The sequence below is a fragment of the Notolabrus celidotus genome, chromosome 11 (genome assembly GCF_009762535.1).
Source record: "Notolabrus celidotus isolate fNotCel1 chromosome 11, fNotCel1.pri, whole genome shotgun sequence".
Taxonomy (NCBI): Eukaryota; Metazoa; Chordata; class Actinopteri; order Labriformes; family Labridae; genus Notolabrus; species Notolabrus celidotus.
The window spans coordinates 30,502,933-30,525,310 of record NC_048282.1 but is presented as its reverse complement, the minus strand read 5'-3'; the positions used below and the strand labels follow the sequence as shown (position 1 = coordinate 30,525,310).

The 22,378-nt window shown below is 41.2% G+C and overlaps 1 protein-coding gene across 1 annotated transcript; it reads left to right on the top strand.

Annotated features, from left to right (window-relative positions):
- The first annotated feature begins 713 nt into the window (after positions 1–713).
- On the top strand, positions 714–16,879 carry ankrd52a (ankyrin repeat domain 52a). The gene is made up of 28 exons (XM_034695930.1): positions 714–1,092; positions 1,638–1,721; positions 1,830–1,908; positions 2,128–2,198; positions 2,417–2,617; positions 2,711–2,798; positions 3,044–3,186; positions 3,383–3,595; positions 4,379–4,457; positions 4,572–4,686; positions 4,867–4,949; positions 5,067–5,184; positions 5,301–5,369; positions 5,453–5,593; positions 5,924–5,986; positions 6,110–6,221; positions 6,544–6,615; positions 6,723–6,924; positions 7,025–7,112; positions 8,381–8,498; positions 9,527–9,746; positions 9,846–9,933; positions 10,094–10,177; positions 11,411–11,556; positions 11,696–11,778; positions 11,983–12,065; positions 12,329–12,420; positions 13,398–16,879. The coding sequence occupies exons 1-28, from the start codon at positions 1,066–1,068 to the stop codon at positions 13,667–13,669; spliced, it is 3,234 nt and encodes a 1,077-aa protein (XP_034551821.1). The 5' UTR covers positions 714–1,065; the 3' UTR covers positions 13,670–16,879.
- Positions 16,880–22,378: the final 5,499 nt, after the last annotated feature.

Sequence of the window (22,378 nt, the reverse complement as noted above, 5' to 3'; positions counted from 1 at the left end):
TCTGAGAAAAAGTCAGAATTCTGAGATTAAATTAAGACATCTGAGATTAAAGTCAGAATTCTTAGATAAAAATCAGAATTGTGAGAAAAAAGTCAGAATTCTGAGATTAATGTCAGAATTCGGGAAAAAAAATGTCAGAATTACGAGATTAAAGTCAGAATTCGGGAAAAAAATGTCAGAATTCTGAGATTAATGTCAGAATTCTGACTACGGATGAAATTTAGCTTTTGTGCTAACTCTGGCATATTTACATTGAGGCATACTCTTGAAATGTTGATTAATGTGCATTGTCCTAATCAAATAAACACAAATTAAATTAAATTAAATTCTGCCATTTTTCTCAGAATAATAATAATAATAATAATAATAATAATAATAATAATAATAATAATAAAATATTGGCCCCATTTTTGATGTGACCCTAATCCTTTCCCATACTATTAGCCTTCAGGGCCACCATACTAAATTTAGGAGTCATCTTGAAAAATGAAAGGCAGAAAACTCATTACATTTTCTATTTTCAAGGTTTTATTTCAAGGCTAGCTACTACTTTTGTCGATATTTTTTACAATAATGGGTAAAATGGACTATTTTTAGATAATTAAAAAAAAACATTCTGGAAGGCATCTCACAACCCCCCCATTTGTGTCTCGCGATCCCCCTGGGGGTCCTGACCCACACTTTGGGCACCCCTAAGTTATATTACATTGTAAACTTATTAGGAAACATCTTGTGAGGTTTCTCTGATGCCACTGAAGTGTTAAAACGTCCACAGACACCAGTCACCTCAGTATAGAGTGCGTTATACTTCCCCTCCACTAGATGGCGCCATTTCACCCTGGGAGGCGAACACGGACCGCCACGCCTGTAGGCGGACCAGCACAGTCGTAGCCTGTATCGTCAGACCAGACATAGGATACAGACAACAACAGTGACAGATCAAGACCGCATTTCTGTTTGCAACCAGCTATGGGTGTAGTCTGAAAAGTGGATCCAGTAGCGCACCGCAATATACCTCGAAGTTCTATCCTCATGAAGGAGCTCCGTCCTGGCTGAGTTTGGGAGATGGGAGTCCTCAACATCGCAGACCAGGTACGCTGAAAGAACGCGCTCCGTGTTGGAGCTATGGCGCAGTCTATTTGCTGGAAGAGACCAGCTCTTGTGCGCAACATGTAATGTCTTATTTGAGGAAGGGTCTGTTTCCAAATGTTGCTTATTGATAGTGCATCCTTATTTGTGTGGAAATTTGAGCTTTATTATCATATTTCCTCTCGGTTAGAGGTGTTTGGCATCCACACATCAACATATACGTTGTTGCTGCTCTTGTGTAGGCCCTCCTCTGGGTCAGGGCCAGCTCTGGAGCAGACTTAGCTAGATCCGTTTAGCTAGAGACAAGGGCCTGCAGGCCTCAGACGGGGCTCGGTGTATTTGCTGGATGGAATAAATAATCCCATAGGTTACCTAACTGTACAATTTGTGCATTACGCATAACATGACAAACACGACTACATATCAAACCCCCGATTGCGTAATTGCTAATATAACATATATTCTGAATCAGCGCTCGTGCACGGTTCCAAAGTTACCGTGGATGTCTGCAGCTTTAGTGTAACCTCTCTGGTGATGTTGTATTTCAGCCTCCTCTGGTCCAGGCCATCTTCAATCGTAATGCTGAAGAAGTTCAACTATTATTGCACAAAAAGGAGGATGTCAATGCACTGGTATGTATCATGCACACGCACATAACAATGAATATCAAGGGCATGGGTCACTGCACTGTTCTCTAAATATGAAAACGCTTCATTCCCATTTTTGTGCTCATCTCACAGGACCAAGAGCGCCGTACGCCACTTCATGCTGCTGCCTGTGTGGGGGACGTCCATATAATGGACCTCCTCATTGAATCAGGTTAGTAAGTCTCATGCATAACTGATGCTTTTGATTTTTTGATTCCCCTGTAGATTTTGGTGCAGCCTGCATCCTTTGTCACCATCCACACAGACCTCCCCATTATTGTGTGTTCACTGTGTGCAGCTGCATTGACCCCTTCTCCTCCAGCTTTGTTCTACTCTCTAATGGCTCATGTGTTTTTGTTTTATTTATTTGTTTTTATTTTGTGTCTTGCAGGTGCCACTGTTAATGCTAAAGACCATATATGGTTGACCCCGTTGCACAGGGCGGCTGCTTCCAGGAATGAAGTAAGCAATGAACTCATCCCTTTTGTCATTTTAAATGCTCTGATTGTCTCTGCCAGAAAACTTCATCCTCTAATTCTATTAGGCTTGTATCCACAGTGTTTCTAGCCCTCATTGAGATTCATGCACTGACACATTATGCTGACTGATGAAAATGCCGCAAACCACACAGATATGATATATATGCTTTAAGCTCCTGAATCTGCTTCTGCTTTCCCCAGAGGGCAGTGGGTCTGCTGCTGAGGCGCGGAGCAGAGGCAAACGCACGGGACAAGTTCTGGCAGACACCTCTGCATGTGGCTGCTGCCAACCGTGCCACGCGCTGCGCAGAGACTCTGCTGACCCAGCTGAGCAACCTGAACATGGCAGATCGCACTGGCAGAACTGCCCTGCACCACGCAGCTCAGAGTGGGTTCCAGGAGGTGAGTCCAGAGGGCTTTGCTGTCTCTTTTTTTTTGAGTACTTTCTTAAACTCTTGAGTGTTTCTTCTACTGATACATAATTCTGTCTTGCAGATGGTGAAGCTGCTGCTGAACAAAGGGGCCAACCTGAGTGCCATCGATAAGAAGGAGAGACAGCCCATCCATTGTGCTGCTTACTTGGGTAAGCAGGTTCCACCTTCTTGTCAGAGCTACTCAGCACATTTTTTCATTGTCTAATAGCAGTAACAGCTCCTACTGTTTGTAGCAAGTTGTACTCAGATGAGGAGCAATAACATGGCCTAAACCTTGGGTCATAAATCAGGGGGGAGAAGGCAGAAAACTCACTGAATTAACAAATGTTGGTGTCTCAATATGAATCCATGGAAGTAAAGCTTACATGTCCTCTTCTTTGTGTGTCTCCTGTAGGGCATTCAGATGTGGTGAAGTTGCTGGTGTCCCGCAGCGCAGACAAGAACTCTAAGGATAAGCAAGGCTACACACCTCTTCATGCTGCTGCTGCCAGCGGTCACATCGAAATTGTAAAGTACCTCCTGCGGATGGGGATAGAGGTGAGGAATAGATTTCTCCTTAATATTGATTTTTAATTCAGCCAAATGAAACAGCCTCATTGTCTGTTTTATTAAATGTCGCTGCATGTTACAGAGAGTGCTTTATCATCTAGCAGAACTCTAACTCGTACTTCAGGGAGCCCATTTCTTTGGTCTGATAGTTTTGTCACTCGTGTGGTTTTTTTTTATCTGTCAGATTGATGAGCCAAACGGCTTTGGCAACACTCCCCTCCATGTGGCCTGCTACATGGGGCAGGAGGCTGTGGCTACCGAGCTGGTGAACCACGGAGCTAACGTAAACCAGCCCAACAAGTGCGGCTACACCCCTCTGCACCTGGCCGCCGTCTCCACCAACGGTGCCCTCTGTCTGGAGTTGCTCGTCAACAATGGGGCAGATGTCAACCAGCAGGTACGAAAGTTACTCCACTCACTGTATCTCTTTTATTCCTTGTGATAGCTATCACACAACCTGCTGATGATTAGATTTTTAGTTTATATTAAAGTGAAAAAAGGTTGGGTTTTTTTAGAGTTTGCTGTCTAGCTGTGTTTCAAAGTAACTATCACCATCAGTCTAAGGTGGATATTAGGGATGCACCGATCCGATCCTGGTATCGGATATCGGCTAGATCGGATATCGGTGACAAGGGGCCGATATATAGTGCCGATCCATATGGCAGATCTATTCATCTCAGTTCTATGCTTTTCTGTGTTAACAATATCTATTGGTTATGAAGATTAACTCACCAGACTGCTGGTACACAATTATAATCTCTTGAATAATGATACTGTCAGTTTAAAAATGTTCATTTTATTTTGGTTTACAAAGTCAGAAAAGCCTGAAGTTGCCAAAACATGATTCTATCCTCACATTAAGGAATAGAGATTGTTAAATCAAGCTAGTATCGGTATCGGCAGATACCAGAGCCCAGGTATCGATATCGGGACCTAAAAAGTAGGATCAGAGCATCCCTAGTGGATATGGAGATAAGAATTTAAGAAAACATACAGTATGTTCCTATCATGCTAGCAGATTCTTCTATAATAAAAATACACACATGCTAGGGCTGCAGATGACATTATCTTGCTGTGGCATTCAGGCTGAGTGAATTATAATTCTTCTGTGATGATCTCTCTCTCTCTACACTTAAAACAACATAATGAGATTCTTGCATCCTCTCTGTTCCCTTCACAGAGCAAAGAAGGGAAAAGCCCTTTGCACATGGCAGCCATTCATGGACGCTTCACACGCTCTCAGATTCTCATCCAAAATGGTAACAGTGCCGCGTTGTCCGTCCGAGTTGACTCAAGTGTTTGTGTCTGAGTTTTCTCTCCTCTTAATGGGTCTTTGATTCACCCCTCTTTTTCTCTCTTCTTCTCCCTGTCAGGTGGGGAAATTGACTGTGTGGATAAGTATGGCAATACTCCTCTCCACGTTGCTGCTAAGTACGGCCATGAACTGCTGATCAGCACTCTGATGACCAACGGAGCAGACACGGCCAGGTACCAGAGAGCTCTTAAGTGGTATTGGCGATAAATATCATTGAGGCTGTGCAAAGTGAAGCCCAGGCTTTAATGTATAAATATGATGCTGGGAGCCAGTTGTTTTAAAATCAAACTACACCTCTAATACTGAAGATGTAGTTTTTAATGCTCCGCTCTGTGCCTTTCTGGTCTTTTCAGACGTGGGATCCATGGAATGTTCCCCTTGCACTTAGCTGTGCTGTACGGGTTTTCAGACTGTTGTCGCAAGTTACTCTCCTCAGGTTTGTCCTTGATTTATCCACATGTGCACTCTGATTTAACACCATTTTTTCCTCACCTGTGATCGTACGTGCTCGGACATAGCTGTTACAATCCTCCGTCTCTTTAATGCCCTGCAGGTCAGCTGTATAGTATAGTTTCATCCATGAGTAAGGAGCACGTACTATCGGCCGGGTTTGACATAAACACCCCTGACAACTTTGGGAGGACCTGTCTACACGCTGCTGCCTCTGGAGGGTAAGACACACAATCTGCTTTGTCACTGTAATCTTAGAATGACTCGGCGTGTTCTGGTATCACATGTTTCATACAACCTAAACTTAAAAACCTCCTTGTGTTGATCTCTTTTGCAGAAATGTTGAATGTCTGAACTTGCTCTTAAGTAGTGGTACCGACTTGAATAAGAGGGACATAATGGGAAGGTAAGTTCCCCTCATCTTTGCTTGATGTCTAAGTTTCTGAGCACATGATACCTTTTTGAACACTTTATTCTCTCATTCTGTAGGACCCCGTTGCACTATGCGGCTGCTAATGGGAGGTACCAGTGCACTGTGACCCTGGTGAGCGCTGGCGCTGAGGTCAACGAGCCTGACCAGACAGGCTGCACTCCCCTGCACTACTCTGCCGCCTCCCAAGCCTTCAGCAGGTTAGAGAAAGCTTTCATGTTTTAGTTCGGTGTTCTCCTCGAAACACCAGAAGGGACTGAAGACACAGAATTCTGCTCTCAAGTCTGGCAGGAAGTCAAGTGTTGTCCTAGAAATTTGAGTGACTTGTGAAACCATCGCTGCCAGGTGGATTATGAAACTCATTAACAGTTAGGAACAAAAAGTTCTCTGTTTTTTGTCCTTATCTGACTCATGCCATCTTTCAGCACATTGTCAAATTAACTCCTCCAGTGAAGGGAATGAAGACTGTCAGTATGTTACACCGACCTCAAGAAGGCTGACTGAACCAAAGTGTTTCTCGCTCTTTTCAGGGTTGATCGTCATTTTTCTGGAAACCATCAGAACGATGAAGATGAGGCGAAGGAGTCGTACTTGTGAGTTTTCACCTCTTTCCCACTCCTACCTCTGCCTCTGACTGAAGTGACGCAGCTGTAAATTCCAAACCTTTGAGCCTCTCAGGAATTAAACTGTTCTTTACCCTCTCTCCACATCATCAGCTGCTTGGAGCATCTTTTGGACAACGGTGCTGATCCATCCATGGTCAACTCAAAGGGTTACAGTGCTGTTCACTATGCAGCTTATCATGGCAACAAGCAGAACTTGGAGTTGGTGAGTTCAACCGAAATCACTTCACTGTTTATCTTGCAACATGATAAATTATTCATGTTACACAGACTAATGCAAACTCACCACTTCCAAAGATGTCATAGATGTGAACACCGTCGCTCATTCTGTGTTCTTGCTGAAAGAAATATGTTTCCAGAAGTGTTGTTTAACTGAACTTATGTTTTAACAAGTCCCTTTACACTCTGTGCACATTGTAAAGTATTCAGGAATAGACTTTGATCAACATTAAAATGTACAACTTGTTGTGTTTTCCCTCTTTTCCCTGTAAATAATTAAAACCCTCTGTCCTGCTTTGATACTTCAGCTTCTGGAGATGTCCTTTAATGCACTTGGAGACATAGAAAGCAGCATTCCAGTCAGTCCTCTGCATCTTGCTGTGAGTCAAACATTTCTCAAACCCAGTGGGTCAACGCCCCAGTCATTGTGTTGTCCTAATTGTCTGAAGTTGTGACGCCCCCCTCCCCTCCCTCTCTGCTCCCTCAGGCTGATAAAGGCCACTGGCAGGCGCTGCGTGTGCTGACGGAGACTGCAGCCTACGTGGACATGCAGGACGCTGCAGGACGCTCTGTGCTCTACCTGGCTGCGCAGAAAGGCTTCGCCCGCTGTGTGGAGGTGCTGTTGGCTCAAGGGGCTTCCTGTCTCCTCAATGACAACCGCCTCATGTGGACACCAATTCATGTTGCAGGTATACTGCAGCACTGTGTTATTGTTACCAGCCTGCATGGTGCCAATCCTCTATGATGATGGAGAATAAATTAACATTGTTTATTTTTGTTTGGTTCCAGCTGCCAACGGTCACTCAGACTGCCTGCGCATGATGATCGATTATGGAGAGGAGGGGGATCTCACCAATGTCGCAGACAAATTTGGCCAGTGAGTTTATTTTCTGAAAACTGTGACCTCTATTCTTTTTATTCCAACTTTTTTAAACAATAGAATGCCTAAAGTTGTTGGCATGTAAAGAAGCACATCAGTTTTGGACTGCATTATTATTTGTATGTGTTATTATTATTATTTAATTTTTTTAAGAATATTTTTTTGCACAAAATCATTGTATACAGTTCACATTGACAAATAGAAGCAATCATATTTTTCTATATTCTTATAAGAACCTAACAGCGGCCTAAAAGAACATACAATCATAGTAATAGTAATGAATATTATTTAGCTGATTTTGTACATAATAATGGGCAGGAAAAAAAAGACATAAAAACTCATGTTAGAGGGTAAAAATAAATATAAAGAAAATTCAAGTCATTAAATGACAGATTAAAACAGGTAGAACACACAGCCATCAGTGTTACAGGGTTATTCTTAATCTCTCATCAGACATCAACATTCTCCCCCAGACCCCTTAAATGTCTCAGCACTGGTCCCCATGCCTTATCAAATACTGTATTATTATTATTTTAACCATTATTATTTTAATCATTGCTTTAACATATATTTATCTTACTTATCTATTTATTTCTTGTACTCACCTGATCTTGTTAACGCTACCTTATTTTGAACTTTTCTTTCCACTATTACTTATTTTATTAATTTTACTGTATTGATTTTATTTCTAAGTTTAGTTTAGTTTATTTATTATTCATTGTGTCATGCACCAAAAAGGTGCCCAGCCCATATGGACTGACAAGACACAACAAAAACAAAACAAAGTAGGAGCAACAACATAAGAAGAAAAAGAAAAAAGAAGAGCAGTTACAATACTGCACATGTCCAACAATGACCTAAAGTAATTAAAAAGCACAGTGGTACACTTCAGGCATTTGACAGTGACAACAACTAAATCAGACATAGAGTGTGCTCCTACGCTGCTGAACAGCATTTAACACACAACTGAGCAAACTGGAACACTTTGTGAGTAAACAAGTTCTGAAGTCTATCTTCATCAGACATGCAAAACAAATCAGGACAGTTTGCAAAAGTGCATTTCATTTTCAACTTCCTCCAGATCACACACTGGAGGAACACTAAGTTTTTTATTTGTAATCATGCCTTTTATAATTTTACCATTGCTGTTGTTTTCTGTCTCTCTGTTATTCTGTGACGCACTTTGGGCTGCATGTTTTTATGTATGAAAGGTGCTTTATAAATAAAGTTGAGTTGAGTTGTTTCGGTTCTTCTCTCCTCTGCAGGTCCCCTCTGATGCTCGCTGTTCAGGGAGGTCACACCGACTGTGTCCACTACCTGCTGGAGAAGGATGCCTTGCCAGATGCCAATGACAAGAGAGGCAGAACATCTTTGCACAGAGGGGTAGGTCAAAACTCTGCATGTGGCTACGTAATGTTTCAGAGCATCACAAAGTCAGAACAGACTTCTAGGCGATGTAAGCATTGACTGTACAATGATATATACCATTAAATATTTGTCCGTCAATGCAATCTCGGTCATTCTTAGCTGAAGTACTAATATATGGAGGAGAGGTTGGAAACAGATTGCTGCGCCTGTCTCCTGGTTGACAGTCTGCAGTGGCACCGCCTTGTCAATCACAAGGTAGCAGAGCCCTGAAGCATGCCCTCTTTATCGTCCCATTTCCTCTTAATGTGGCCATCATTTACACAATGACCATCATGCAGTGTTGAAGAAGACTTTGAGCTGGATATTGGGAGCACTTACTTTGAAGGCAAATGTTAGCTGAAGTGAGGATTAGAGTCATTTCCTCATACACTTCTATACTTCTGGACTTTTTTATGTACTGGAGCTGTTTCCTTCCTGCCATTAGAGAGAGCGGGTTCAATGCAACTCTGCAATAGAGTACCGTTTCTTCTTCTTATACTCAGTCTCTGCATCCGAGAACAAGTACTTTGAATTTCTTGGATCTTAAAGGAGACAGTTTAAGTGTTTGATCTTAATCCTGCTGCTATATATAGCAGTCTGATAATGTACCTGAACTGGGTATTTGCTCACACTCTGTCTGATAAGGGAAAGCAAAAAAATCAAGCACGTTAGCAAAATCTGCAGCCAGCACAGTGGTCAAATATTAACAGAAAGGAAGGTTCCTTTATTAAGATCTACACAGAACATCTGTGATTGTGGGTCAAGGTAACAGAACCCAGGGTGAGGCAGGAGGTCAGATGTTTGAACAGGCGTTAAGCTTATTTGTGGATTCAAACACTAACATTCTGAAATCTCTCTCCAGAATAGCAGCCGTCATCACAAAGCTCTAACATTGTGTTGATTGTGTCATCCCTCTCTCCCTCTTTCCTCTCTCTCTCTCTCTCTCTCTCTCTCTCTCTCTCTCTCTCTTTTTCTCTCCCTCTCTCTCTCTGCTGTCCGTTCAGGCGGTGCTGGGCCATGACGACTGTGTGACAGCCCTGCTGGAGCACAAAGCTTCTGCACTGTGTCGGGACACCCAGGGTAGGACACCTCTGCACTACGCTGCATCCAGAGGCCACACAGAGATCCTGGCCAGTCTGGTGCAGGCCGCCGTGGCAGCAGACCCACAAGATAAACTGCTGGACATTAAACAATACACTCCATTACACTGGGCTGCTTACAAAGGTGTGTGCAGATCGTTTGATGGGGCATGGCTGATCTCTAAACCTGATATTTACTGTGTCTATAATGCTGTGCTTTGTGTGTGTGTGTGTTTGTTCTCAGGGCATGAAGACTGTTTGGAGGTTTTACTTGAATTCAAAACATTTATCCATGAAGAGGGAAACCCTTTCACCCCCCTGCACTGTGCTCTGTGAGTTCTACCTTTTCACTTACTCAGGGTTCCTGCAGTTAAACCTGAAAAAGATCTCGAGTGTCTACAAACGAATGAACCTTTGCCATGAAAATGGGTTTGACTTGCTGCTTGCCAATGTGTGCAGGAACCTTGTTTGACTCCTCTGTCTGGCTTGTAGGTTGAATGGCCACAGCGGTGCTGCAGAGAGGCTGCTGGAATCTGCTGGGGTCCACATGATTAACACCAGAGATGCCAAAGGACGGTGAGGCTGCAGAAAAACAGACTTGTTTGTACTGGAACAACATAACGACAGCATGTAATTCAGATCAGAGTTTCCCAAAGTGGGGGTCGGGAGACACTAATGGGGGGGTCATGAGATGTCTCACAGAATGTTGGTTTTCTAAGTAATATAACATCGCATATTTTACCCATTCTTTTAAAAATACTGACACAAATAGTTAGATTTGAAATAAACCCTACAAATAAATGCCTTTTCATTAGTTTTCTGCCTTTCTTTGTTGCCAGATGACTCTTAAGTTTTAGGGTTAGTTCACAGTTTTTTTTTCACTTTCTTTTTATTGTTTTTTAGGCATAGATACAACAAAAACAAAACAAGACAAACATCAAGGACATCATAGAAATAAATAAGCAAATAAGAATAAAGAAAGATGCTATAATGCTGACAGTAATTGAGGTGGTTACAATGTGAGTTGGTGGCAGCTCTAAAAACTTAAGTGTCATCTGAGACGCCGTTAGGAGGGTTCAAGCGCAATGCAAGGTGGCTTGAGAGGGAGGTATGTTGGAAGAGGTCGTCCATTTGTCCAAAAGAGGCTTCCATATTTTCATGAAAGTGTTTTCTCTGTTTGCCAATTTGTATCACAATTTTTCCATATGCAAAACATTCCCCAAATCTTTGAGCCATTGCTGAAATGAAGGACTTGGTTCTGACTTCCACATTTGTAAAATAAGGCATTTAGCCAACAATGTACTTAAGGAAATAGATTTCCCTAAATATATATCTATGGAAGGGTTTCTGTCCACTAAACCAAAGATAGCAAGAAGTGGGTCTGGAGCTTTTGATATATAATCAAACACAAGGTTTCAGAAGGAGAATAATTTAGGGCAAGACCCGAAATGATGGGCAAGTGTTTGGGTTAGTTTACAGTTAATTAACAAAAGCATCAGCTGCAGCAGGTTAATTCATAACAGCACAAGAAACACAACCACATGTGTGTGTAGGCAGGCTAATTTTCTCCAGACCAGCTCGATGATGTATGAAGCAACATTTAATCACTTCAAGGGACAGTGGGGGGTCGAGTCTATGGCACCTATATTTTGGGGGTCTAAAAAGTCAGGGAACCCCAGATGTTGATCATGAAGAAGAAAACATCAACAGGCTAACATCAAATGTATTTTTCATCATTGTGAAATCACTAGTGTTACTGTGATGTCCAATTTTAAATATTTCCTCCTAATGGTCTTTAATTGCCTTTAGGACCCCACTGCATGCTGCTGCATTTGCTGAGGATGTTGCAGGACTTCAGCTGGTGCTTCGCCACGGGGCAGAGATCAATACAGTGGACATAAGTGGACGTTCCGCTCTGATGATAGCTGCTGACAAGGGACACAGTGGAACCGTGGGTAAGACTCAGACCCGCTGTTCCTGTGGGATTCAACACGTAGCTGTTTGAAAGGACCTGTTGTGCCTCCTCTCTCACAATTGTTGTCGAGACGAGGGCGTCTGTTGTTGCAGGATATAAATGTCTTTGTGTCTTTCCAGCCATCCTCCTTCACCGGGCCAAGGCTGACCTGACACTGCTGGATGACAACAAGAACACTGCCCTGCACCTGGCCTGCAGCAAGGTAAACACAGATCACCGCTTGATACACACAGAGCTCCACTGTCCTGTGTGGAGTGTTAACACGAACAAGAATCTCAGGGTCAAAGCAAATACATGTCGTACTTTACATCCAAGTGAACAACTTTTTTCTTAAAATCTGAGTCTTCTATGACATATAAAAAAGATGACATGTTACATTTCCTCTCCTCTTTGTTCTGTCCCTCAGGCTCATGAGATGTGCGCCCTGCTGATTCTGGGAGAGATCCACAGCCCGACACTCATAAACGCCACCAACAGTGCTCTGCAAATGTGAGGATCCTGCAAGTTTAATTTAACTTGTAACTAAAAATAAGAGTGGCTTAAACATGTGCTCCTTCAAAAGCACTTTATGGCCATTAGCTTTGAACGCTGTCTTTATGATTTAGTCTTAATTGAAGTTGTTTTAATGATGCAAAATTGCTGACTGTGTTGTTTTTATATAGAATATCCTCAACCTGTTCTGATGTTAGAATAACAGACTTGATTTGATCCTTGTCTTGCCTTCTTTCATTCTTCCCCTTGTTCTCCTGCAGGCCCCTCCACCTTGCAGCACGCAACGGTCTGGCTACGGTGGTGCAGGCACTGCTGAGCAGAGGAGCTACTGTGCTGGCTGTGGATGAGGAAGGTGAGGACTTTACATGTTGTGTTTGGAATTTGGAATTTATTTATTATCGGATAGCCCCTTGAGATGCAGCATCTCGTTTTCAAGGGGGTCCCAACAAAACACAAAGCAAATGAATACACACAAAACAGTAAATCACAACAAACACAAATACACAAACACAGACGGCTCTCCCTCACCCTTATTCACTTCCTGGACCCACCCAGCACCCCACCATTAAACAAAACCTTGAAAATAGAAGCATCAACAAAACACATAAGCATCAAAAAAAGCACATTAACATGCGTCAAAAACAGGAACAGCTTGTTTTTAAATGATACATTTTTTTTAATTTAAAGCAGTGGATGGAGGTGATGGATTTAAGAGAAGGGGGTAGATTATTCCAATCGGCTTTGTATGACCTGCGACCAATTTCTTTATGGATTCTTGGGACAGATGGGATGTTGCGTGTGTCTGAGGGAATATGAAGATGATTTGAAATGGCAACCATCTTTTTCATTGCTTGAATTAATTTCTAACACAAACAGAGATCTGCACAGTAGCTGACTCTTTGGCCACTTGCTAGAATACAGGGTAACGTATACCTTTTATGAAGGTAAATAAAGGGAACCTAGAAGACAACAGGGACTGTGAATTAGCGGTTCAAGCTACCTTCTAAACTTTTGAGTGATGTCTTTTTGTGCAGAGTTGTCTCATGGCACGCTGTAAACTTTACAAACTGCTTCTACAACATACACAGCTGTGTTCACCAGCTTTCTGTCTGTCTGCTGAGAGCTGAGATGAGTGAACTGTGGAGAACTCTGTTGAAGCCCTTTGTAAATGAGCTGTGTTGAAGTGATGAAAGCTGCAGAATTGGATGATAGTACTCTGGGTTGATCCCTGAGTGTCTCTTCTTGCAGCTTTCAGAAGTTTTCCTGATGCATTTAACCCGTCATGTTGAACCTGTATTTGTGCACTGATGTATATTTTCTGTGAATCAGGCCACACCCCAGCCCTGGCCTGCGCTCCCAACAAGGACGTGGCCGACTGCCTGGCTCTGATCCTCTCTACCATGAAGCCTTTCCCCCAGCGGGACCCTTCCTCCTGCTCCTGCTCCTCCCCCACCGTCTCCCCCTCCCCGGGTCTCAACTTGCTGAAGCACTGCGGCATCACCGCCACCTGCGCCCCCCTGCCGAGCAACGGCCTCCACAACGGCTACGTCAAAGACCGTCACGGTGCACCGGTTGGCCTGGACGGGTGTCTGTCTGAGTGAGGTCACGCGCCCCCCTCAGTCAGCTGCTATCACCATCATCACCACCAGAGGGGGGGAGGGACTCCCTTTAACATGGCCCAGAGGACCAGGAGAGCACCCACCCACATGTCTGTTCTGTGTATGTATGTGTTTGTGTGTCTGTGTGTGCGTGAGTGTTTGGTCTTCTCTTGAGGTGCAGTCAAACCTAATATGCAATTAGATCCCATTCCTCCATCTCCCGTAGTGCTTAAAACTTAGAGGCAGATTGCTCTACAAGGTCACTCAGAGGAAAAGTGGCATCCAAAACAAACTTTAGCAATCTGGCCATCTGAAATCATTTAACCCTTTAAAACCATGTTGACATCCTTATATAACCTGACATCTAAGAGCATGGAAATCTCTGTATCCTCGACTGTCTTTCTCTTCATATCACTCAGTATAAAGTCATATCATGTTTAATCAGCCGTGGTGACCTTGTAGAGGAACGTACAGCCTTCCCAAAAGAGTGATTGATTTTTTTTTTTTCTTCTCTTTTTTGTTTTTAAGTGTGCGCTAGCTTAGATTTTTATGAAGGAACCAAACAAGGGAAAAAATCTAACTTTTTTTTTTTTTTTGCTTAAGAGTGCAATGCTTATGTACTACAGTACAATCCGAAAATTTGGAAAAGGGTCACAAAGAATTCCATAGTGTACTTAAAACGTATGGCCTAGATTTGTTTGGCATTTTAAGATAATTTGGTAATGCTGCTGAATACATACGCATGTCTCCTTCCAAAGGAGGGCCATGCTCGGGTCAGCGTTTGTAACATCGATTTGTTCTTGATGCTGACTTCATGTTTTAAAGATGCTAAATAAGTGTTTGTTAAGCTAGAATGTTTCTAAGCATATAACTTATGACCAAAGTTGATCAACACTATTATGGCTATAAATTATTTATTTGAGATGAACTGTACTGTATAGAGAAAGACAATAGATCTTGATATACCTCGTCAACTCGTTTAGCAGCTGCTTCATCTTCACCCAGGGTCCGTTGGCCTAATGTTCTCTTTTTGTAGGACTGGAGAACTACTGTAGGATAGTGACTGACTGAGGCCTTGTTTATTATTAGATGAAGGCTTTACTAGTAATATCTGCCAACAACACCTCATCAAAGCATCATATATCTGAGCACATAAATGAACAAGCCATTTCAATTTATTTCCCATCTCCTTTTAACAGTGTTTTTTGAAAAAGGAAAAAAAAAAAGATTCCAGAATTTGAAAGGCCTAACAACAAGAGAGCGATCAGTTTTGTTTTTAGGCACTCATACCTTCTTCTTTTTCTTTTTTTTTTTGTTTTCATTTCTTTTGATTTTGAAGTTGAAGTGATCATCAGCATTGTGGTTTTTAACACGCTCTCACTACAGGAGATTTTTTATTTTTTTTTCTCTGAGCTGGTGATCTAGTCTTAAACATCTGATAGCTCATATCTCAACCTCTCGGTGATCAATTTGAACAAATACAAGTATTTTCTGCTGTTTTTTATTGGGCAGTTTTCAAGCAATATTTTCTTTTGGCCTTTTTTTTCTTTAACCTTATTGAATAGACAATCACTGTCACAAGGGCTTTTGTTTCCCTGGAATGTGTTTTGATTTTTGTTTTTTTTTTGTTTTTTTGATGATTTCATGAAAAATTAACCTAAAGACTAAACGAATGGCTCTGTGTGTGCCGGGCATTTTACTGTCAGTGTCAACACAAATGCACTGGATTGCCTTTATGGCATCTCATGAAATGCCTTTTGACCCATGCCTTCCGTAACACATCATTTCAGTTGGATTGCGTAATGGCAGCGTACGACGAGCCCTGAGACTGACTATCTTTTTCCACCTATTTGATTGCAACGGCATTGAACCACAGTTGCACCACAGTGGAAAAAAAAAAAAGTGCCCGGCATATCTTTATGTGTCCTGGCGTTATCAATAACTGGGGAGTTGATATCCCTTTTTCAGAAGCAAATAGGGCTAAGAGGAAAAAAGGAGAGGGATCTTTGCTTAGGCCAATACCTGTTGTTTAGATTTCAGGAATAGCAGAAATCCAAATATGTGGTTTTTTTTAGTGTTCATTTTGTCGTCTCCTCATCCCATTTCTGGTACTAAGCATACTAAAGATGATTGTATCGGACCACTAGAGCTGTTTGTGACTTTTAGATGTTATACCTATGCTATTTTATTAGACCATCTGCTGGTGGTTAAATTACACTGAGTCGGATTGTTTTCATTGGTGTGAGAACTTCATATCCACTGGTAATGAAGTGGCACAATTGCACACATTAGTTGACTGGATGAGAGATGAGGACCTAGACTAGGATTGTGACGTTAAGTTCCCCCTGCGATAAAATCTTTGTACTTGATTTACTAAAGCTGACATCAAATTCCTTTCAGAGCGCTGATTTTTCTCACTTAGTGTCATAGTTTCATAGTTGGCATTTCAATTGACCTCAATAACTTGAAATGGAACTAATTGGTGACCCCACAGCCTTTCTCTTCTCTTGATGGATTTCTAATTTCAGGAGAGCACTTATATTATTACTAATATTAGTGATAGGTACATAACAATTTGTAATCTCAGGATCTGTGCTGAAGCAGCGAACAGAATTTTATTAATCCAATCAGATCTCAGCAGGAAGATTATGTCGACATTTATTTTTGGTGGGATTTTCCATAATTTAATTCCTTTTTAACCCTAATCCCACAGCACTTAATTAGATAGTCAAGCACGCACTTTAGTACATTCAGGTTCTAAGTGTGCAAAATAGAGCAGATGTTAATGTATGTACTTATGTTTACATGCATGTGTGTTGCTGCTGAATACAGGAAGGAAAGGGTTGCAAAAGACAAGCAAAGGCTGCAACAAAATTGTACTCTTTCAATGCATTATTCAAAAAGGAAAAAAAAAGTGTCTCTAAGTACTTCGGGGCGGTATCCACTGCCCGCTGAGTTTTTTTTTTCTTGTGTTCACTCACTCTGGGCAAACAGACCCTTAAAAAGTGACAAGGTTACATGACCCAGCCTACTGTTAATAACAGACTCTGGCCTAAGTCACCTAAAGTCAGTGCACCTCTGGCAGGCTCCTTAAAATACTCTACATACTGTCTCTGCCATCTGTAGGTGCTGTCTGCTCGGGCAGGGAAGTTTTCTCTCTCTTGTGATGTCCTTATCTGACCAGTAAATGGAGCCATTGCCGCTGCAACTGTACAAGTCTGAACTGATCCTTTTGTTGTATCACAGTATTCTTATACATGCTCTTCTTTTTTTTTTAATTTCATGTGTGTGTACCAGTGAAAAACGGAGTGATTGTGCATGGAGCTAGATCACAATTTTGATATACTATAACAGTTGATCAAGTGGAGCATATACATTTATTTATCTGGTACCACAAACAGAAAGCAATGAAAGGTCCAATTGTAGCAATAGAGAATGTGTGTAACAGTGTGCAGCACAAATATTGCACTGCCATCCATTTAGGCCAATTCACTAAATCATAGCATAAATGCCAATGGAAGATTTTCAATGCGGGTTAGATGTTATAATCTTTGGTCACAAATATGGCCTGTTTGCCAAAACGTGTGGAGAGAGAGAGACAGAGAAAGAGAGAGAGGGGGAATCCTCTTTAGTAAAGCAGCAATGGATTTATGCATATGTTCAAGCAGTTTACAGTCTGACCATCAAATCTGAGCCATGAATTTTTCTGACTGAAATGAATGTAGGGTCAGTTTAGAGCAGGACAATTTGCTTTCTCCCGACTTTAAACTGTTGCTCTTCATTTGTCTTGCGTAGATATGATTACACAGGTAGCATGTAATAACCTAATTCTCTACATATTCTACAGTATGTGTAGTAGTCTTCCTGCATTTGAGGGTCTGGATAGGCTTTTTCATTCTTTTTTTTTAAGTTGGAGTATAATAGGCCTGCTGTCATGTTATATCACTCTTCTTTCTCTCTACATATATATATAGAAACATATTTGTGTGGAGTGTAGCCTATAAGGTAAACAGAGGACAAGAGTTCAGATGACTTTAACATTCATGTTCATCCATTCCATTGAGATTGCCTTACAGTACAGTAAAACAAGAGGGACAAAAAGGTCTACAGTAGATACGATCACACATACTCATAAATAGCCTATATTTGACAGAAATGCACCTAAGCTACACCCATTTAGTGCCATAGAAACCTTTATTTGCCTTTAGACATAAATCATTCTTACTTGGTCAGTAATTTATTCACGAATAGGCAGGATTATTACAACTTTGTGTTTGGAGCTGCATGTCTTTTCACCAATTCTATTAGTCAAAGAAACACTATATAAATATTTGCATGGGATAAAAGTACTTAATGCAAGTATTCTGTTAACAATTAGGTGTTGGTAGAAGTCTATTGTAAAAATTGGACACTTTTTTGCAGAATCTAGTTAGTCCCTTTGGTATTGGCAAAGCAATCCCTAGGTTGTGTGTTTGTTAAATAAGGTGGTTTATAATGTGTGTTACCAGGAGAAAAAAATCATTTTTGATGTCCAAAAAAAAAAGAAGCATGGTATATTCAGTAACGAATTGATTTGCCTCAACGGATGTCTCGGTTCTTACTTGAAGTAAATGGCAAATTTCAATTCAACTCTCTGATCCACTGTTGAGCCTTTTGCCTTAAAAAGCTGAAAAAAGGAAACGATACCTGGCAGTACCTGATAAGTGGCACCACCTTTTAGAGTTCTGCTATTTGGTTGGATTGCTTGAATTTAAAAGAAAAATAAATTGCTAATTTTGGTCTCACAGCCACCTTTTGGGTGTCGAGAAGCACACGAATCAGTTGAGGTAGCACATAGCTCAAGGTTGCCATGGTGCAGAGATTGTTGTGACAGGTTAGGATATCGCCATATTTGCCACTGTGAATGAATGAATTCAGAATTCACTCGAAAAACAATCAAAAGTCGGCTCCTCTGTCATCCGGAGCCAAGTGACGCTGGGGAAAGAAGTGGTGTACCTCAAAAAAAGGAAAAAAAAAAAAAAAAAATGATGGAAAGGAAATCGTTATGAAAAATGCTTGTACAGCTATGCTAACAAAGAGTTAAAATCTTGTGATCCATCTTGTCGTGGGTAGTGTAATTCTGCTTAAACCAGCCTAAATCAGAGATGTATCTATGCGGAAGTGTTAGATTAGTGTCAGCAGATGTCTCATGTTTCCTACCTTACAAAGGGGGCAGCAAACTGCACCTTGTACTTTTTATTGGACCTGCAGTTTTTACCTCATCAGTGATATTTTGTGTGACGACGCTGACATTTATCCTCTGTGATCTCTTCTTCTTGTTTCTCCTGATGCCAGTTGTGTAGATTTCTCTCTTACAGTGTGTGTGAGTGACTCTTCAATATATGCATGTGGAACCTAAACATGCACAAGTCCCTTATTTTTTAGGACATTAAAACATAGTGACCCTGTTTGAACATGTTTCTCTACATTACAACCAACAGATGAGTCTGTTATCTGGTGCAGGTCATATAGCGTGAAGGGTACAGTCTATTTCAAGCTGGGAAATGAAGGTAGCTATAAAACTTTACCTCTTGTAAGTCGAAACAATACAACTACACTGTATGACTAATGCTAGTTTGACCGCCTTCCCTGCCTGAACACTTGGTTATTAATTTCCCCCCACCATTAGGACCTGTGTAATATTGAGCACAGTGGTGGCATGGTGCCTTTTATTTGTTACTACCGAAAGGTACGGTCTTCCATTTGTATTTCCCAGAAGCCTTATAATGGGAAAAAAGGAAATTACACTGAGCGTACAGTAGAGAGGCTCATATTCCCTCTGAGCAGGATTATTTCCACCCCATGAGATCTGAGTCATAAGAATAAAAAAAAGCCTAAATACACTCCTTCTGTTTTATTCTGGGTTTCATGACGCAGCTCAGTGACTGAGTGCTCCCTTCGGGTGGCGGATTAAATTGCACATAGCCGATGCGATTTAGGGCACATCAAACATTGAATGGATGGGGATCAAAAGTATGAAAGCACAAATCCAAAGAAGGCACCTCGGGGCTCAGTTGGCTCCCTGAACACCAGAGTGAAGGAGCCGGTAGACCAAATTTAGGCAAAGATGAGACGACTCTGAGCGCTTAACAACATGAGGTTTGATTGTCAGTAACACATTAACTGTAGAAAGACCATCGTCTGGGATTTCAGAGCTTCTTCTGATGTTCTTCTCATTTCTATGGTTTTCATTGACGACTATTAACTTCACAATGCTAACCAAGTTGTGAAAATGCGATACCTGCATTTCAAGATCAAGATTTTAGGCAAGCTGTTTGTTGTGACTGTGTTGCGAACTGATTGTAGAGATTGTTTTTGTGTTTCTTTTTTAGGGTAGACCAATTTTACAAGTAGGGTTGCAGTAGTAGCTGTGTGCAGTGTTAATAACGGTGTGATCATACTATAGAAGTGACGTAACATTTTGTTGTCTTAGCGCGACATTAAGGCATGATTCATCTTCTCTCAAGCTGACCTCTTTTTGAAATAGACAAAAGATAAAAAGTGCAATAACCTTTTGTTTATCATTGCTTCCTCAGTTGAAAAAAAAAAAGTTTAATATGCCCTTTTTTTTTTTTGTTAACACCAAAAGTCACTCCTCTGTAGCAAATGAAGGATTTCTATTGGTCCTCTTGTTTGTGTGCAGAGAGGTGGCGTTTGCTAGTGGAGTGTTTGATATTCCATTCTGAAAACTGTGATCAATGTCCAAGTGTAAAAGCTGCCTGCTCAGAGAAAGGACTGTGCACAAGTTGACTGATAGATTCGAGTAGGTGCATTATTATTTTTGTTTCTTCTTCTTATGGATGGACTTTGATGGAATCGTAGTTTGGGCTTCTGGTTTATTAGCCAGTAGACATGTTCATTTGCATGTGTAGATGTGTATATGCATCCTCTTCCTCCTTGAATGAAATGTTTTCTCAAAAATATTTAGACCTGCTGTCAGTGATATATGCGGATACAAGGAAATATGAAAATGCCTTATATTTGTTTTTCAATGTTAAGCATTAAGGGTTCTTACGTGTCCCTCCCTTTTCAGCGTGTAGCCTAAAGCTTGTACAGTTAAGACTCATGAGATTATATCTACTGTATAGCCTATGTGTTTTCAGAATTTGTTACTCGGAGGTCCTTGTGATTGTGGTTTTAGAGAAACATTCCCCTTGAAAGTGCCGTTTGTTTTCACCAGCAGGAGGATGTGTCTTTGGGGGGGGGGTGAAATGTATTTACAAGAAGGAAAACAAACACTCTTTAAAGTGTTTACTGTTGAACCTGTTGAACTGAATGACACAAGGTATTCGTGCAGGTGAAATAAGGCAGCAATCTTCTGGTGGAGCACCTTATCTTCTAGCTCCCTCTGTGAGCCCACGGTGGAAGTAGTCTCACCCCCAAGCTTGATTACTCTAAAGCAGAGCCATATCACAGAATTTGCCCATTAGGAGCCCCTTTGAATGTGCTATTAGGAATAGCCTACCGTAGGAAAGGATGTATTCTGCATGTTTTGTGACCTTTTTAGTCGTACCATGTTTTTGTTTCTAGTCCGCTGCACTGTAGATGTTGCCACCTCATTGCAACTCACAAGCTATTAACAATCCTCTCACAACTGGACTTGAAGCAGGCATTGATCTGCTGCTGAGGCAGCCTTAATTCATTACAAATTAAAAAAAAGAGATAGTTAGATAATGGGTTGCCTGTTTTACTTTGAGTGGCTTATCTGGGGGAAAACAAAAGAGCCCTTTGTCTTAAGGGGGAAGGACTCTGAATCAGGGCATGTGATGAGTTACAATCAAACAGTTTCACAGTGCACCTTCACAAAAAAAGAAAAAAAAAAAAAGATAAAAAAAGTTGGCTCGTCCGCCCAACATTCCAAAGTTATTTTATTTTCCCCACAGTCCTGTCCCACTGATTGAGGAAATCTTTTTTGCTTTGCTGGTGAATGAAGTGGGCATGTGTGTCAATGACAGGGTTCCCTATTTAGCCTGATTACCTCATTTACAAATCTGCAAATATATACTACTACTCTACTGTGTGTAAAGGAGTCAATGCCATCACCAGCAGCATGGTCTCTAGACCTGTGATGACAACAGGACCAATGAAGTTACTATGTTGAATGAAATTAGCCAATTTTTAGAATATGATCAGTCTGGAAATATATCTATATATAGGGTTAAGACAGGAGTAAATTATTTTACGGTAGAATGGGCTTCTTCAATTTCCTCCGTTTATCCCCACAGCTGCTACACCAGTCTGCGCCTGAAGTGATCATGAAAGCATCATAATACAATTTTTGCATTTTTTTCTGAGAACAAATTTAATGTCCAGACTTTTTCTTTTTTTCAACTAAAGGTCCAATCTCACACAGCGCTCCTGGAACACACACAGACTGGAGTAGCAGGTGCTGGCACTAGCTCGGTTGAACGCCTGGTGTCTCTCACCATTACTTAAGTGAACGATCACATTAGCATCACTTGCTGTTTTTCAGTAGCATTTCTCCTACCTCCTTGTTTTGCAGCCTTGAGTATTGTTTGTCTCTCCACCTGTTTTGATAAAGAAAAAAAACTATTCACAGTACGGGAATACAGATTTATCATAAGCAATGGTAGTTATACATAAAAAAAAAGTGTGCTTGGTTGTGCTGTATGTGTATATGTCTATTTGACGTTGAAAAAATATTTATGAGAA

What these genes read in the sequence shown, in the direction of transcription:
- ankrd52a (XM_034695930.1), top strand. Translation starts at nt 1,066, where the DNA reads ATGGGAGTCCTCAACATCGCAGACCAG. An exon ending in TCCTGCGGATGGGGATAGAG is followed by an intron (nt 3,187 to 3,382) that starts GTGAGGAATAGA and finishes TTTATCTGTCAG; the next exon opens with ATTGATGAGCCAAACGGCTT. An exon ending in ACAAGCAGAACTTGGAGTTG is followed by an intron (nt 6,222 to 6,543) that starts GTGAGTTCAACC and finishes TTGATACTTCAG; the next exon opens with CTTCTGGAGATGTCCTTTAA.